Raw genomic sequence first — 18,688 nt, forward strand, 5'->3', positions numbered from 1 at the left:
GCGGGGGAGGGCGGGGCCGCCATGGCGGGCGGGGCGGGCGGCGGCAGTGGTGCGGGGATGCGGCAGCCGTGAGTCCTGCTCCTTCCCCTGGGAGGTGCCTCTGGAGAGTACGGCGTGTTCTCGGGGCCCGCTGAGGGGCGGCGGCGGCTGGGCTGCCCGCAGCGCCGGGGAGCGGGGCCGGTGGGCCCCGTGAGAAGCCTGGGGCGGTTTGTGCGATTTGCTGCTCCGTCCTGAACGACACCAGGCTGGGACTGGGCAGCGGGCTAGCTCCCTTACGCTCCTCTGAAGCCAGAACTTGTTTCCAGTGTCTAGTTTGTTCACGGAACATACTTGGCGAGTGTATCGAGTCGTAAGTTTTGTGACACTCCTGAATTGCCTTTTAATTCCCTAAGCCTGAATTGTCTCATGAGTATGGAGCAGCGATATGATAGCTATTTATGATAGGTATTTACCTACCTTTATGATAGGGAAATGATAAAAATTTACCTCTAATCTTTAAGGTAGGTCTTCATGATAGAAGGCTGACATGCAGAGGTAGTTGCAGTCCTTTTTGATATGAACAAAACCACAACACTGCAGCCCTGCCTGTGCCCAGTCAAGCATTTGTCATAAGCCTCTGTCATCATGGAATGACACTGCGCCTAATTTTTCCACAGTTGGAAATGTTCCCTTTTGGCTCTGGACAAGCACTAGTTTGTGATCCCAGGTACCAGCCTTCAGTTTATCGTGGAATCTACTTACTAATCATTTTGTTACCATAGTTAATTAATTTCTCCTAGTTTTAATTTACTTCAGTGCTGTTTAGATGATCTCAGAATAAAGTAGACTTAGTAAAGCTTCGACGAGTGCTGTCTGAAACCATTAATTACTCTTCCCCCCCACCGCACACAAGGCAAAGTCTGAGCTGAGACCACCGACTTGCATTATTCTTGTATAAACTGTTACTGCTGGTGGATAGCACTTCTGCCCAACTTTAATTCTGTCTCGTTTGACTCAACACCAGTTCTCCAGACTTTGTGGTTTCCTCAGCATTAGTATTAGACCACTCTTTCTTTTCTGCTTCAGACTTAAATGTACTGAAGTTGGGCTGGTTCAGGCTTATCCAGCCACACACGAATTTGGGCATAATGGAGCCTATACTTCATGGCTTTTTTTAACCAGGACCATTTCTCTCTTTTTCCCAATCAGACCTTAAACCTAGCCAAGTGAATACTGCCAGTATAAAGCTTAGATGTTGCCCCTAACATCACTAGCCTTTGCTATTTGAGCACGTAACTTTCTGAATACACAATCTTCCCAGCCCCTGGAGTTTAGCAAATACAAGTACAACAAATCTAAACAAATCCTGAATTCAAATCCATAATTTTTTGGTGGGGATTTTCAGTCTGGTCTCTTCTGAATCTTTTATTACCATAGGTAATAGGTTTGCCCCACAGTAGCTGGCCCTAGCTCCAAAACGTTAGGTGTGGTTTTTTATCAGTGAAGTTTTTCTAGATTTCATTAGTCCCATTCCTTTGTGTTAGGTGTTCCCCAGCCAAAGATTAAATATAGCCTGTGACATTTACTAGCACAATCCATTCCTTAATTGATCTTTTTTCTGCCTCATTTGGGAATCCTTTCTCAAAGTTTTCTAGAGACATGAACTTACAGTATAACTTATCCTCAGCCTTACTTTCCCACTACGAACTCTTTTCACAATCAGCTTACCAATTGCATGTTTAAATGAAGCATGGTGATTTTAGAAGGTACTAGTTTTCTGTTCAGACTAACAGCTCTTATCAACGCCAAACAGAAGTGAGGCCTCATGACCCAAACTAGCACAGGTCAAATGCTTCTTAAATCCTCTCTTAGGTCTGATTCAAGAGGCGCCATGGTCAGAAATGCTGGCACCTAACTTTCTGTAACTCGAGCAGAGGCATTTGTTCTGAAATGTTTTTTTTTCTAAATGTCTGTCATATCAAGCCACAGGGTAGTCATTGATGGAAGAAATTTTCAACAGCAATTTACCCTATTTCTAAAACTGTGAACTTTGCTGGAGACAATGTAATTGTACTACATAACACTTTTCTGCATTTGCCAGCTCTATGTGGGTGTCTTTGTAACCCCTAGGGTACTTGGTTAAACTTAAGGTTCCCAGGTGTACAATGACAGCAGCAGGGTGACAGTGAACCTGCAATCAAACTGAAGGGCAGGCCAACAAAGATCTGTTGCTTTATTTATTGCTAGCTCAAAGTCCATACAGTCCATTCCAGTGCTGGGTTAAGGGGTACTTCAGAGCTATAGTTCAGGGTTGGGGAGCTATTGCAGCTTAGGTGGAAACTGATAAGGGAACACAAAACCGAAAAGCTGGTGCTAATAAACAGCCACTTCTCTTGTCAGGTTTCTAACCTCACTGAGCAATAGTTGGCACAGGGCTAGTTTCAGGGATTAAAGAATGGCAATTAAAAAAAGCAGTGATTTTATTGGAAAGGAAACAAAAAAAATGCAGTGCAGACTGTTGCCCTTATGGGTCCAGACTCCATTTTTTTCTTGCAATTTATGGAACTTGAAAGATTTTTATTTGCTGTTAAACTCTAGGTTGCTTGTAATTTCTAAAAAATAGCTCTTTGTACTTAAAAATTAAAATAACTAGAATTCCTTAGATGTGATTTTTTCATGAACATGCCAGAATTGTATTCCATGCATTGTTTGTATCACTTACACTGTTATACATAAAAATACACACAAATATAAACAAGTATTAAAGTCTGGCAGTTATTGTTATATTGCAAACACCAGGTTTGTTAGTTTCCTGTATGTGCATAGTTAACTTTATAGCAAGGAATAATGACAATGTGTGATAGTAGTGACCAGGAAAGATTAGATTAATAAGGTGGCAGAACCAAGAGAAAGCAACTGGTTCATGTTAGCATTTGCTAAACCCCTTCTGGTCAGTCTAGCACTCAAGAAGTCTGACCTTAACTAGGGCTGCCTGAGTCCAGTGAGGAATGCTTGAGGGAATAAAGTATGGAAAGAAAGAGCTTCTTGAAAGATTCTTTTCTTCCTAAATCTAAGATTAAGATATACCTTTTCAGTGTTCCATTTGGAAAATATTCATACCTAAGAAAATAGCTGTCAGTTGTTGTGCACAGCGTCTACTGGTGAACTTATTAAACGGGTAGTTAGTCCTTGTAGCTGGTCCAGTGCCAATGAAAACACTGATGTGGAAATTAATGTTATTGTTCAATTAACTCAGCATAATGTACCAGAAAGTTAGGCCCAGTACATAGGCCTCCATTAACAGTGTTTTAGAAAATGTTTGCTTTGATGGCTTTTCCTTCCCTTGCAAACATTTGCTTAACATCTGATATCCGTTATGTAATATTTGTTCTAGTATGTAGGTGTAAAGTAGCTATAAACATTTTATCCTCCCTTCAGTGGCTCATCAACATGAGTCTTATTTCTACGTTATTACCAAGAATACATAGAGTTTTGGACAGTCTCTGGTTTTGTGAGTCTTGGAAAATAAATCAAGAAAACACCAATAAATTAAAAACTGTTTATATGAACAGATAGTATTTTAAAGGTTTTTGCTTTGCACTAAGATTTCATTTAATCACATGGAGGTCAAACCTTGGTTCTATAATATCAAAACAAGACAAAGCTTTGATTTAAAAACTTAATTGTGTACGCATTCTGACCATTTTGTACAGATCACTAGTTTTCCTCACAATTCCATGTACTAAAATACAGCAAATAGTTTTATTTCATGTATTATCTCAAGTGACTTTGAAATATTAAGTGCACTACAGAAGTATTTTGCAGTGCTTTGCATAGAAAAGGAGGGAAATAAGATTATTGAGGAAGTATTTATCTTTTGTTAGTTTAAACGAGTTACTAAACATAGTATTTCAATACATATTTTGTTAGGGGATAATATAGTATATAGTGTCTGTGTACATATATATAGTATATATAGTTGTATTTCAAGACATGTTTTGTCAGGGAACTACAGGCCAGCCAGCCTAACCTCAGTACTGGGGAAGATTATGTAGTGATACATCTTGAGTGCCTCACGAAGCACATGCAGGACAACCAGGGGATCAGGCCCAGCCAGCACGGCTTCATGAAGGGCAGTTCCTGCCTGACCAACCTGATCTCCTTCTATAACAGGGTGACCTGACTAGTGGATGAGGGAAAGGCTGTGGATGTTGTCTACCTGGACTTTAGCAAAGCCTTTGACAGTGTCTTCCACAGCATCCACCTAGAGAAGCTGGCAGCTCATGGCTTGCACAGGTGCACTATTCACCGGGTAAAAATCTGGCTGCATGGCTGAGCCCAGAGAGCTGTGGTAAATGGAGCTAAATCCAGTTGGCGGCTGGTTACAAGTGGGGTTCCCCAGGGCTCAGTGTTGGGGCCAGTCTTGTTTAATGTCTTTATCAATTATCTGGATGAGGGGATCAAGTGCACCCTCAGTAAGTCTGCAGATGACACCAAGCTGGGTGGAGTGTTGATCTGCTGGAGGGTAGGAAGGCTCTTCAGAGGGACCTGGACAGGCTGGATCGATGGACCAAGGCCAATTATATGGGGTTCAACAAGACCAAGTGCCGGGTCCTGCACTTGGGTCACAACAATACCATGCAACACTACAGGCTTGGGAAAGAGTGGCTGGCAAGCTGCCTGGAGGAAAAGGACCTGGGGGTGTTGGTTGACTGCCGGCTGAACATGAGCCAGCAGTGTGCGCAGGTGTCCAAGAAGGCGAACAGCATCCTGGCTTGCATCAGAAAAAGTGTGGCCAGCAGGAGCAGGGAGGGGATTGTGTCCCTGTACTCAGCACTGGTGAGGCCGCACCTTGAATATTGTGTTCAGTTTTGGGCCCCTCACTACAGGAAGGACATCAAGTTGCTGGAGTGTGTTCAGAGAAGGGCAACGAAGCTGGTGAAGGGTCTGGAGAGCAAGTCTTAATGAGGACCGGCTGAGGGAACTGGCGTTGTTTAGCCTGGAGAAGAGGAAGCTGAGGGGAGACCTTATTGCTCTCTACAACTACCTGAAAGGAGGTTGTAGCGAGGTGGGTGTTGGTCTCTTCTCCCAAGTTACTGCAATAGGATGAGAGAAAATGGCCTCAAGTTGCATCAGGGGAGGTTTAGATTGGATATTAGGAAAAATTTTTTCACTGAAAGAGTGGTCAGGCATTGGAACAGGCTGCCCAGAGAGGTGGTAGAGTCGCCATCCCTGGAGGTGTTCAAAAAACATGTAGACGTGGCACTTCAGGGCATGGTTTAGGAGACATGGTAGTGTCAGGTTGATGGTTGGACTTGATGATCCTAGAGGTCTTTTCCAACCTTAATGATTCTATGATTCTATGAAAATGTAAAAGAAAATCAGAGCTTATTTATGTTTGCTGTCAGATGTTAGTCTTCATTATGTGTAAAGTGCCTATCTTTCTACCTTTCTATCTAAGCAGAAAGCTGAGTAGCAGCATATGAATCAGCAGCAAAATCTTTAAAATATCAGGAGGCCTTTAGCATTTATACTAAAAGAGGTTACTGAAATATTGCCATGACATACCTTCAAACATTATATTAACAAAGTTTCTGCAGAATTAAAGTGTAAACCTGAGTGGTTTTGTCTAAGCAGATGTAGCACTATCCCAGTCAGTAACATGGGTGGGTGGTTTTATATTTATAAATAAAAAAACATGCAAAAAGTTATTGCAATGGTCCTGCACATCCTGTGTCAGAGAGGCAAATTTTTTTTTATACTATTGAGTACCAACAGTGGCATTAAAGAGGGACTGGAAGGTGATCTATTTTATTATTTGGTGGACTCTTCCTGAGGACATTAAATTGTATCTTGATGAAAATTTCCTTACTGCAAAATATTTTTCCTGATATAACTGTAGTTATTTAGACTTAACCTCATTAGAGTTGCTGTTTTAACTAAGTACCAGAAGCAAGATGGCTGTTACTCAGCCACCAACTGACTTGACATTTACGCTCCTGTTTAAAGCTAATTACTTTTTATAAACTAGACTGAAAAACAGAAGAAAACCTCAGATTCCCCACATTTTTACATACTAAGCCCAAACATGTATAAAAGAGTGACTTTTATTGTTTTTGTTGTTGTAAGTCCTACTTATATTTAAAGGAGAGATACTTTTGCAGAAAAAAAAATGTTGCAAAAGGGCATTTTCTCTAGTCATAAGGTATAAAAAGTTATTTGAGTTTCTAAAGAACTTCCTGGGAGAGAACTGGAAGAGGGAAAATTAGTTCCATCTGTTCATTTGTATGACAGTTCCCTTGCTGGACATCCTGAAAAGCTATAAGTTGTACAGCTTAGCAAGAAACAAACCTCTCCAAATATTTGCAGCTAGAAAGCTAGGAAATATTTATTGTTGAAATATGCTGAAATTTTGGTTTTGGAAGGGTTTTCCTTGAAACTGTGTGAATAATTCAGTCAACGTATAGAAAAATATTGAAGTAGTTTTTCAGAAACAGTACATAGAATTTTAAATATCTTTTAACTTTAAGGTTTCCTACATGGCTCAGTGCAACTGGTAGCAATTAACTTATCAGAATTAAATCTGCTAAAAAGTTTCTAAAAACAGGCTATTAATAGCTAAAGTAAATGTGAGATTGTGTCAGGAAGAGAGGTCTTCTAAGTCCATTTAATTGTTATGCCTTATTTGTTGAATCTACTCCATGTTTCCACGTGACTTCCCTGACCACACATCATAAAGCCCTGTTAAGCTGTTAAGTCTCTCTTCAGCAAAAACAGTTAAGTAGTTCTTATCTTTGTCTCCACGGCTTGTATAGTTTAGCTTTAAGTGCCATGGAGAAAGCAATAGGGAAGCGTGCAGTGTATATATGCAGCTGCTTTTGTTTTCTGATTTTAATTGTTCCAGATACATAGATAATCTTTAATAGAAGATATGAATATGAGAGCCTGATAAAGGACCGAAGTTTTCCTCTTGCCACTCTGATGATATCAGATGATGGTATCATCAGACTTTTGGTATCCATTTAATCTCTTAGGGAAAAAGTTTCTCCTGTATCCACCTCACAAATTAATATAGTCTTTTCCTATGCTACTGTTGTTGGTACTAATACTGATAAATCTGGTGTGATAATACATTATTTGCTATATACTCTTAAAATCCTGCTATCTGGCAGAATCTCAGTTTCCTTGTGGCTATTTGCCCTGGAGAACCCAAGTGCTTCACTTGGGAATACTTTGGGGAAATACTCATAGTCGTCTGTTCCCAACCTTGCTCTGGTTTGCGAAGCAGGCCTAATTTCTGCCAGGCTGGGCAGCAGGAAGGGGGCTGCAGTAGGGCAGGCTTCAGCTCCTTCTGGCAGAGGTGTGTGGGGCTTGCATCATGTGAGCAGTGTGCAAGAACGGCGATGCTGAATGAGATGACTCATAGACTGAGCTTCATCTGCATTGTGCCCTGGCCCCTTGTGTGAAGGCAACAATTGTTTTTTAGTGCTTTGAGAATATTGCTGCTTTAAAAATGGCTCTAGAGCTCAACAGCATTATTGATGTATAGATGCTAGTTGTATTTTCCATGACTGAAAATGTGTTGCGCAAAGTATTAGATACAGCGTGGTAGCCAAATTCTATTTCAAAGTGAAATGTACAGCTTTAATGACAGTTCTGCAAAGGCCAATTATTTGTGTATTCTTTCCATCCTTTATACAGGCAACACTTAATGAAGTATACACATTACTAATGTCCATCTTGCAGAGAAATGAACTGTGAGAAAATTCAAGCAAACATGTTCCAACTGTTCATACAAAGGATTGCATAAGTCACACATTGTGTTTCCACAAAACTTTCCCCACAATTTGCTGCTGCTCAGCATGTACTTCGCTTAGTTTCCTCCAATTAAAATTTGCAAACAGAAAGGCTTTCCAGTGCTAACAGACTCATGTGCTTTCCCGGAGATTTGGAGCCACGTGTTCCAGGAATGGCTGGGTGCACCACGCTGATACAATATAAAGGCAACGTCAATCACCTTCTCTCACTTTTTAATAGCTCCCTTCCATGGTTCTCATTCTCCATCACTGAAACTTAAGATTAAAGGAACTTTACTATATTTCAAGTACAGTTTAATCCATTAAGATGGATCTCCTTCATAGCAATGGCGTGCTTATCATTCAGCATTTACAGAGGGACTACAGGGCTTACCAGGATTTCCTTAATTTTATGTCACATGTTGGAGATCCCCGGAATATATTCTCAATTTATTTTCCTCTTTGGTTTCAGCTCAACCAAGTGGTTGGTACTAAAATGATATGGGTGGCAGTCATTGGTGATTGGTTCAACCTCATATTTAAATGGTAAGAAGTTGGATTTGTTTTAAAATTTGGTATTTTTAATGCTGGTTACTATATGTGCCTCAAGTTTAGAAAACTTGCTGTGAATAATGTACTAGTGGGCTTTTCCCTGTAATTATAAAACAGGAATTCACAAAGAAGATGTTTAAGATATGTTTGAAATGATATTTTGATAAGACAAGAAGAACCCATAGAACTCTTATAGAATAGTTTTGGCAATATAGCTCTTTATATTCCTGGTAAGGTTATTTATCATGCTTTGCTGAGGCCTTCTTAGATAAAAATCTTCTTATTGTATTTCTGGTTCATTTTATTTTTTTTTTTTGTCAGGATTTTATTTGGCCATCGCCCATACTGGTGGGTGCAAGAAACAATGATTTATCCCAATCAATCAAGCCCGTGCCTTGAACAGTTTCCTATAACATGTGAAACTGGACCAGGTAAGAAATGCTGGAGATTACATTGGTACGTTTAATGGACATAGGGGCTTTTTGGGGGGAGAGGATGAGATGTATGAAGATCTTACAGAATATACAAATCTCAGAGCTCATGCTTAAAATAGCACCAAGATACAGGGAGAGAAAAAGGAAGAAATAAAATGTGATAGGTATTTGATTGCTGTATGACAAGAATGTTTACTTCATTGCCTTTAAACAGTACAAGGGAGGGGGATTTGCTTTAAAAATAACTGTTACTAGAATGAACCAATGTATTGGAAAGCAATTTTCACAAAACTTGTGTCATAGGTTCAGAAAGAACTATGTGAGTTCAATACGAGCTTTGTGAGGTCACTTCTAGGAATAGTTGCGGTGCCAGTGACATCAGCCTGGGGAGAGAAATTCCACGATGTTTAAAAGTGTTCAAAAACAGAGCAAGGGGCTGTTGAGTTTGAGAGCTTGTGCACTATTGAAAGAATTATTGAAACCACAAAAACTAGTAGGTGGTTCAGCGTAAATAACAGTAGTATCAACAATCAATCCTGTAATGTATCACAAGTGGGAAATGGAACCACTCTTCCCAGAACCAGACACTGGCATTGGATGTGTGTCTGTGGGTGTGTGTACAAATGCATGGAAGAAAAAATTATTTTAAAAAATGTACCTTCCCAGTGTATTTTCACTTTATTATATCTCGTTGTCTTCTCTGTGGAACTCAGATGCAATACTGCTGAAGTTAAATGAGCTTATGCAACGCTAATATGTGAAATAAGGTAAACTTGCTTGAAACCTACTCACTGAATTTAGTTTAATTCATAGTACACAAAAATATTGACTGTGGAAATGAATGTGCTTCGTGCCTTGTCAATGCCATTGCAAGCTTTTAAGTGATTTGTAGAGCTGTATTTTGATAACAATATCATGCATTAAATCCCATTGTAATTTTGAACAAGAAGCTTAAGCCCTTGTATCAGGCATGTTTTAATAATGTCTATTTCAAGTTAATTCATTTGGGACGTAACCCAAAGTATTAAGGTCCTTTAGGTCTTTTCAAAAGACTTCAGAACTGAGCCCATCCAGCACCGTGAAATTCCAAGCCCTGGCTCAGGAGCCAGGAACCAGTCAGAGTGTTAAATTTTGATTCATTGAACCAGAAGGCCTTTTTTCCTGTTATTTTCTTCCTGAAGTCATTCCTATTTCTGTCCAGTGGGTACCGCTGTTGTATTGATTCCTTATTTGCACTTATAATGACCACATTTTCTCCCACCTCCAGATTTGCCCTTGACCATTGACAATGTCTGTCACTCACCTCTCACAGTCATGGCAACTGTTAGGTGCACACAGTCCTTGTGTGAGCTTACACAGTACTTTACACACTTTCTAAATATGCAGTTTATATGTAAAGATTAGAGAAGCAGTGACAGACATCAGAAGGGCATATCCAAAGATTGCTAGGATAACCTAAACCCCAAACTCTGTGGCTCAACAAAAGGGAAAGCCTAGGGAACTTTTTAGATGCCTACATGGCAAGCAATCTAGGACCTGAATTTGGTTTGTACTTCTGGAATGAACTGAACTAAAACTGTGCAGCCATCTTTTCTCTGGTATTTGTAAGGTTTTAAGAACATAAAGCCTAAGGTGGAGTATATGCTGTTTCTAGTAGATAATGTGCAGATGAACTGTGAAGCGGTTTTGTTAGATTACATTTTTCTAGATGACAACAAAGACAAGCTTTCCCAATGCTGAGATACAACATTGTGGTTTCTTTATCAGTGTTATTTGTTCTTGCAAGGTTTAGAAGTGTACTTCTGTTACAACACTAACCAAAGAGTTAGTAGCATGACTACTAATGATATGCCAGGCAGAATACTGAAAATGCAGGGAGCCAGAAATCATTGTGCTTGTCCTCCCTAGACATTCCTGCTTTGCTGCATCACTGAAATATTCTTTTGCTTTGCAAACCACTATGTACTGCTGGGTCATAACACATTCTTCAGCCAAAATTATTTCTTCTGCCAGCGAAGTAACCCTGTCCCTTTTACTTCTCCTTTGTCTCCACAGAAAGCCAAGCTGTAAAAGTCTGGTATAGAGAGATTCCAGCGATCTAATTTTCTGTCCTTCCCTATTTCAATTTGCTAAATGTAAACCTGGTGATCAGGGGTAAAGAAGTGATGGAGTAATTTTAGAAATCATGTCCCTTGCATCATGCTAGCATACTTTGTCTTTTGGTGATTTTCACGGGTGTAGAAACTTCCCTGTGGCTTTGTATAATTTCCAGTAAAGTTAAAATTTGATTCATTAAATTAAAACAAATGACACTTATATTATTATACGGGGACTAAAAATAAATCTCTGTTGATATCTGTATGAGAGTGTGTTCCCTGTTATAGACTACTGTGGGCACAGCAATTAGTCCAATATGTTACAGCATCATTTCATGTGCCAGTTCCAATGAGAATCTGTTTCCAAGCTAGTGAACATTGATTTATTTTATAAATTTTAAGGTGTTGTACAAAGTAAAGCATAAAGACACAGTTCTTCCAGCACACTTCAGATACATTTCTAAATTTATTACAAAACTACCTAAAACAAGAATCAATTGGACTGTAATATTACTAATGAGACACAAATCACAATCACAATTGCTAACACCATGGTAATTGGAAAAGGCAATTTGGAAGGGCCATCTAAAGTTATACTGGTACTTTGATTCAGAATGTTACAAGGAGCTAAATCTCTGTTGCTCCCCTTAGTTATGAGGTAGCCCATTCAAAACCTATCCCAGCTGATCCTCATATATAACTTCTGCATTGTGTGCTACAGCCCTAAGAGAGCCCCAGATGCTCTATTTTTGAAATCACAATCCAAATCTAAGTAATGGAAAAATACTATGCTTTCCAATCAAAATACCAGCTCACACCAATATAAGATGATTAAGCTGTTACCTACTTGATATCAGATGAATATTTTGGATTCTATATAGATGGATCTTCTGAAAAATTCATATTGAGAAAAGTAACTTTTGAGGAGCAGCTGACATTCTTTCTGCATTTGTTAACCATTTTCTTTCTAAATTATTAGGTGCCTGAGTAACTGTCAGTAGACATTTTCTATAAAACAAATGTTACAGTCATACTTTTTGAGCTTGAATATTTCATTTTTGTTTTTACTAGGAAGCCCATCTGGACATGCCATGGGATCTTCCTGTGTCTGGTATGTAATGGTCACAGCAGCACTTAGCTACACAGTGAGATGGAAAGATAAATCAGCAGTTACCCTTCACAGGTCAGTGTCTTTCCATTATTCTAACTCATACAGATATTTCTTTATATACATGCTAAGTTTTTAATGGACTTATTTTAACCAAATATTCATAGTCTGTTTTGTCCAGTTTGTAAAAAAACAAAACAAAACAAAAAAACCACCCCACCAGACCCAAAATGAAAAAAAAAAAAAAAAACACAACGATATCATTATGATTTACTTCAGCTGAAGAAAAAGAATATTAAGAGGATTTATCCATTTGTGTAGGTTGGTATTTATTAACTTATGCTCATTGCATACAATTTTTATGAATCAGTTCCTATTAACGGTCATGTTATGTCTTCAGTGTTGGAAATTTTGAATTCTATTAATGGTTGTTACATGTTGGATCTTTTGGTTAGTACATATATTTACTGCATTGATGGTAGTCCTTCTTACCCCATTTTAAAGCAAATGCATGTAATGTTGTCAAAGGTCAGTGTAACGTGTTACTCAGCTCTGTGGGGAAGTCTTATAATTGCTTTGACATTTGTTCTTTCCAAGCCTGACAAGGTTGTTCCCATACTATGTGAATTTTGCTGCCAAATAATTGATGTTTTGCATTTAAGTATGACTTCATGATGAGAAATATGTTCAAGGTACTAGTGCTAATTTAATTTGCCATTGATGACTTTCATTACTAAAACCATGGTGGTGTCTTGGAACTGAAACTACTGGGGTCTGTTTCTGCAGCCCTGGGTGTGGCTGCAAGAGCAACCACTCTTGCTAATGTATTAGTACTGACTTCCAGTTTTTAATCATCTGATTCTAGACTTCTCTGCTTGTAAACGTCTGCTTGGTAAAAATATGACCCTGACACAAAGCAGCCTGGTGGAAATTACTGGGTGAAATATCTTGTCTTACTTTTTAAGCATCTGCCTTTTCCCTCTTAGACTGACGTGGTCATTCCTCTGGAGTGTTTTTTGGATTATCCAGATCAGTGTGTGCATCTCAAGAGTATTCATAGCAACACATTTCCCTCATCAAGTTATTCTTGGAGTATTTGCTGGTAATGTTTCTAAGTTTTCTTTTCTTTTCAACATATATGCAAAATCTGAAAAAAATTAACTATGAGAAAAGGCAAGAGATTTTTAGTAGTTCTACTCAACTTGCAGCTCTAGTGGTGCTCTCTGGAGGATCAAGGATTTGATGATGGTCTAAAGGTAAAATTTGTGAGGTAGTAAGTACCTGCTGTCTTTATAATTCACACAGGGAGTGAGCCCTTGTCCTTGTGCCCGTTGATGCTGACTGCGTTATGTCCACAATGCCACAGACTAGCGCTCTCTGGTCTCCACTGGCTGCATCTGATCTTTATCTGTGCTGCCTGTGTGGAAGGGATCAGAGAGAAAGTCACTTGTATGTGGCCCTGACCTTTTCCCTCAGGAGGTCAGGTTCTATTTGGTTCTCTTTAAATGGTGGCCAGGCGCAAACTAGCATGTGTGCAGTGTGGACAAGCATGGGGCTAGAGACCTGGAGCAAAACAGAGAAAAAGGCAAATTAGCAATGCAAACTCCCCAGGGTGGTTTAAGAAGCTCAAGTACATTTTTCCGAGTTACTTAAACATGTTGTAAATTGGTATTTGGGGAGTTCAAACTATGAGCAATCTCTCTAGTAGCTATCTGATTTTAAGGCGGGTGACGCGAGCATTGAGTGGGAGCTTCCTGCTCCCGTTCTCTTTCATGGATGCCAAGCAGCCTGGGCAGCACCGGCTGACAGCTTGCAGTTTAGCTCTCCCTTTTCACAACCAGGATGTAATGAGTAAGGAAGAAGAAAAGTATGCTCTGAGCCTTCTCCTTCAACACTCAAAGCCTGTGTGGGAACAAATATTGAATTCTGCACTGCTGGGGCCGGTCTTTGAGTGGAGGACTCTTGGGGAAAAGGGGTGTTCTAGTTTACATCTAATACTTGATAGGTTGTCACCTGGGGTATGCAGTCAGGCCTAAGCCATGCCTCAGATCACAAACACGTAGTGCTTGGTATTTAATTTCTTTTTTTCCAAATTAGCAGTTTGGAGTGGGAGAAAAGGTTTTGTAATGTACACAGAAGTGGTAAACTCTGTGTGTGTACATTTATATGTACATATATATATGTATAAATACATAGATATATTCTTCTTGTAGTGTTCAAAAGTCAAATTCCCTGTAACACTGAGTTTCTAATCCACAGGCATTCTTGTGGCACAAGCATTTGAGCATACCCCTGCTATTCAGACAGCAAGCCTGAGAATGTACATGAAGACAAACTTGTTTCTTTTCATCTTTGCCCTTGGCTTTTATCTAGTCCTCAAGCTTCTTGATATTGACTTGCTATGGTCTGTTCCAAAGGCCAAGAAGTGGTGTGCCAACCCAGACTGGATAAACATTGACACAACTCCATTTGCTGGACTGGTGAGGAATTTAGGTGCACTCTTTGGCTTAGGTCTCGGAATTAATTCTGAAATGTTCATCACGAGCTGCAAAGGTAAAAACAGCTGTAAGATCAGTTTCCGTATATTGTGTATAGCTGCTTCTTTAGCTACGCTGCAGCTGTATAATTTCATTACAATACCTACTTATACTGAGTATTTGTTCTACGTTCTCTCTTTTTGTAAGAGTGCGGCTATGCCTCTGACTGTAGTTGCTTTGGTTCCGTACTGTGTCCACTTGTTAATGAGGACAACTGAAAAGAAACTTAATTAGATAAAGTTTCCAAATGGTTAGCAATGTGGGGATGGATATGAACTGTTCAAGAACCCTCTGCAAAGGCAGTTTTGCTAACTCATTTTAACCAAGGGGGATGCCACTGCATCTTTGATGTGCTTCTGGTAAGTAACCAGTACATCCAAAATCAGTACATTCAAAAACTACTTCGGCAGCTCAGAAATACTAATTGCTGATTTTATTCCTAGAAATATTGTGATCACACTGCAGCATGGTTAGAAATGACCCAACACTCTGGGTCATAATGAAGTTTTAAAGTATAATCAACTAGTTTTATTTAGCTCCCTGGTGGTCTTTTAGTTCTGTCCATCTCCAGCTAGAGGGTGCTTCAAGCCTCAGTTGTATATAGTGATAACTCAATATTTAATTTTTTTTATATATAGATATTGTGTGTTAAACTGCTAAATAACGGTGTGACAGTATCACACCACCTACAACTGTACAGCTGTACCCAGGCACTGTGAAAAAGGTCAGCATGGTTATAAACAAGGCTTTAGATTTAACTTATTGAGCTTCCTGAGCAAAACAGCTTCTGATTAAGCTAGATGAGAAAAAAATAAACATTTATTTCAATTAGACTCTGTAGAATGTATTTTTGCATTACTGTGTGATTTTTGACATTTTTACTTTTTGAAAGTGGTCCCATAATTCATGAATGGTATAGCTTACACCTTTGATATTGAAAATGCATGAATATGGTGTAACAAATCTTTGGGTTCTGTACGTCTACACAGAGCAGCAAATGAAGAAAGTTGTCAATAATGACATTATCCCAGCAGATCACCTCAAGAATGTTGTTCATGCTCCTGTACTGCAAAGGTAAATTAGTCTAATTCTCTCATTTCAAGAGTCACAAGCCTGAATCACCACTCATAGTTGTGTAAATCATGAAAATGTGATTGCTGACTAGGTGATTGCAAGTTTATATGCTTGTCGGCATGGTTTACCTAAGCACACAAGTAACTAATACGTTAAATATATGTTTGCTATATAAAATGATGCTCTAAACAGGCAGAGGCAGTTATTTTCCCTTTTTATTCGTTATTTAGCACCTACTGTTGCATGTTCCCTTTCAGCGCACAGTCATTAAGCAACGTTTTGCTGATACCATCTCATAATACTTAGTATACAAGCAGCATAAAGCTATAATATGGGTAATGAGGGCTCTGTGTGTGATCTGATAGCAATAAGGCTTAGAAGATGTAAACATGATACCACTTCTAGACTTCCAATTAGTTGTAGGATAATTGAAATGGAAAGAATCTTACTGATTTGGGAAAGCCAGGTGAACAGTTTGCACTGGCCCTTGGGAATGAATGTGATACAAATTGCAGAAACAAATCTGAAACAGCCGTCCTTATTTAAGAGCCTACTAAGACTACCTTGACTTAAAAAAATTATTAATCTGTTAAAATTATTTTAGCAGTCTGAGGAGTGTTCTGCTTTATGCATCTCCTGCTACCTTCTGTAATGATTCTCTGAACTCTTTTTCCTGCAGCAGCTGGCCTGAAACCAGTCTTTTCAATAAGTGTGACTCCTTAAGCAAAATGACTAAGCTAATGGGACTAGAAAAAAATAATGAAGAACAAAGACAGCTATGACAAAGATTTCTCCCGAGTTCAAGATGCTCTGTGGTTTGTTATTCCCTACCCATGAGGTGACCTACAGCGGCATCACAAAACGCTAGAAGGTTGGTCTAGCTGTCCTTCTGTTCCTCACTCCTTCTGGCCAACAGCAGGGGGTTCTTTGTGTGCAGCTGTCTGTGGCTCTTGTGGCAGTGTTTGGGCCTCCTGCCCAGCTGGCTATTTTAAGCTGGGAGTTGTGGGCAGACGTCATGTTTCTAAGCTCCTACCACATGAGGGCCTGTGCTTCCCGGTACTGGCAAAGAATCTTGGTGCCTGTGTTGGGATAGACACAACCATTAATGTAGAATGACAACTGGCACATGTTCTTCTAAGTACCCTACAGACACGTAAGAAGACATAGGCTCTCACTCGCTTTCTTGGAGTGTCCTATTAATTCAGCCTGCAATGTCAGTGCTTCAGGGAAAGGGACAAAGACCAGCTTCTTGTCTGACCCCCCCCCCCTTTTATTCTTTTTGCAACTATTAAAACATTACTGAAGCCCAGAATGGTGGGAAAACTGAATAAATTAAGTTATTTTAATTTTACCAATAACTTCAGAAATTAACCTGTTGAAAAAGCAATGGCAGTAGACTAAGACACTTTCTGAGCAGCTAAGTGTGTTGGGCTCTAGAGTTTTGTGCAACGACGGCCTGAAGAATCTCCAGAGAGGGCTCCTGAAACTTCAAACGGAGTTAGCCTTTTCCAGAGTGGTAGAATAAAGAAGTGTCAAGATATAATCTTGATATTTTGGTAGAATGAGAATTGTAACTCAAGAGCCAGCCATCTAGTCGGTACAGTGAAATAGGCCTACGTGTTCCTTAGCCAGGCTTTTCTGAATTTGTCACAGCTGAAAGTTACACTTCAAGCCTTATTAAATAAGGTTGTGTGGCACCTTAACTAAGCGCTATCAAATTGTTAAACATTTAAACTAACTTCATCAGGGTTTTGCATCTGTTTATACTGGTAATACTTGGAACAGCTACAGAGCATATACACTTAAATGATGATGGCCTGAGCTACTCAAAAGGGGGCCTTGTGGCCCAAACCAGGTTGGCTTAAGCTTTTTCCTATGTAGTAAGGAGGGTGGAAAGTGCTTGACTGATCCCCTTGATCCCACTAATGGGATCATGGGAGAAAGTTAATCTTTTATTCTTGACTTAGAGATGCCCAATTTGGGATAATATGATTCCAAAAGTCCTTCCATTCTCACTAGGCAGGAGTTAGATGAAGTATATCATGTTTTTTGGCTGGGATAGAGTTAATTTTCTTCCCAGTAGCTGGTACAGTGCCATGTTTTGGATTTAGTATGAGAATGATGTTGATGACACACTGATGTTTTAGCTGTTGCTGAGCAGTGCTTACACTAGTCAAGGACTTTTTTGCAGCTTCCCATGCCCTGCCAGGTGCACAAGAAGCCGGGACGGGAGGGGGCACAGCCAGGACAGCTGACCCAAACTGGCCAAAGGGACATTCCATACCATATGATATCATGCCTGGTATATTAACTGTGGGGACTTGGCCGGGGGGTAGCGACTGCTGCTTGGGGATGGGCTGGGCATCAGTCAGCAGGTGGTGAATGGTTACATCGCTTGTTGTCTGGTTGTTTATACTCTTGTCCCCCATCCCCCCCAGGTTTCCCCTCTCTCTCTCTCTCTCTCTCTCTCTCTCTCGTTATTTTAATTATATTATTGTTGTTGTTGTTGTTATTATTACTGTTTTATTTTAATTATTAAACTGTTCTTATCTCAACCCACGAGCTTTCTTACTTCTGCCCTTCCGATTCTTTCCCCCATCCCAGGGGAGTGGGCAAGCAGCTGTGTGGTGCTTGGTTGCTGACTGGGGCTAAAGCACAGCAAAGTGAAAGTGTCCCTCACTCCTCATACAAACTAGCTGACAAGATGCCATTCCATATCATTCACAATGCTCACTTTTGCTAATATGCAGCTTTTCATCCTCCACGTTCCCTGTTACGCCTGCCCAGTGGAAGGACACTGGCCGCAGATCAGATGTTCCTGCTCAGAGTAGTCCAGCTGGAGCAGGGGATGTATTTGCAGAGCAGTGCCATCTCAACACTGTGTTGGCCTCATATTTAACCAGAGGAATAGGGTGACTGCAAAACCAGATAATGCAGCTGCCATGGACAACGCAGAGAAATACACAGTGGGACACGCCAAACAGCACCTTTGGCTACCTCTGTCAAGACTAGTAACTCAGGGCTGGCTCTGCAAGATGTAGGCAAATGCTTTTGGGTCTGCCCAGGGGTCCTGTCACCAAGCGCCAGAGCTGGGCCTTACCTGTGGGTCAGC

The 18,688-nt window shown here is 40.0% G+C and overlaps 1 protein-coding gene across 9 annotated transcripts; it reads left to right on the forward strand.

Annotated features, from left to right (window-relative positions):
• The first annotated feature begins 36 nt into the window (after positions 1-36).
• Positions 37-18,131, forward strand: G6PC2 (glucose-6-phosphatase catalytic subunit 2). 9 transcript variants are annotated; one of them, XM_064451528.1, is made up of 7 exons: positions 5,921-8,321; positions 8,649-8,758; positions 11,929-12,040; positions 12,952-13,067; positions 14,225-14,445; positions 15,537-15,576; positions 16,256-18,131. In XM_064451528.1, exons 1-7 carry the CDS (start codon positions 8,104-8,106, stop codon positions 16,297-16,299), a joined length of 861 nt encoding a protein of 286 aa, XP_064307598.1. In that variant the 5' UTR covers positions 5,921-8,103; the 3' UTR covers positions 16,300-18,131. The 9 variants fall into 9 exon arrangements, 8 of the variants coding, with proteins under 8 accessions (XP_064307595.1, XP_064307596.1, XP_064307599.1 ...); XR_010373003.1 differs by having other exon boundaries at positions 5,924-8,321; positions 15,492-15,576; positions 16,256-16,315; XM_064451525.1 differs by lacking the exons at positions 15,537-15,576; positions 16,256-18,131 and adding an exon at positions 37-349 and having other exon boundaries at positions 8,248-8,321; positions 14,225-15,349.
• Positions 18,132-18,688: the final 557 nt, after the last annotated feature.

Source organism: Phalacrocorax carbo, chromosome 5, assembly GCF_963921805.1.
Source record: "Phalacrocorax carbo chromosome 5, bPhaCar2.1, whole genome shotgun sequence".
Classification (NCBI taxonomy): Eukaryota; Metazoa; Chordata; class Aves; order Suliformes; family Phalacrocoracidae; genus Phalacrocorax; species Phalacrocorax carbo.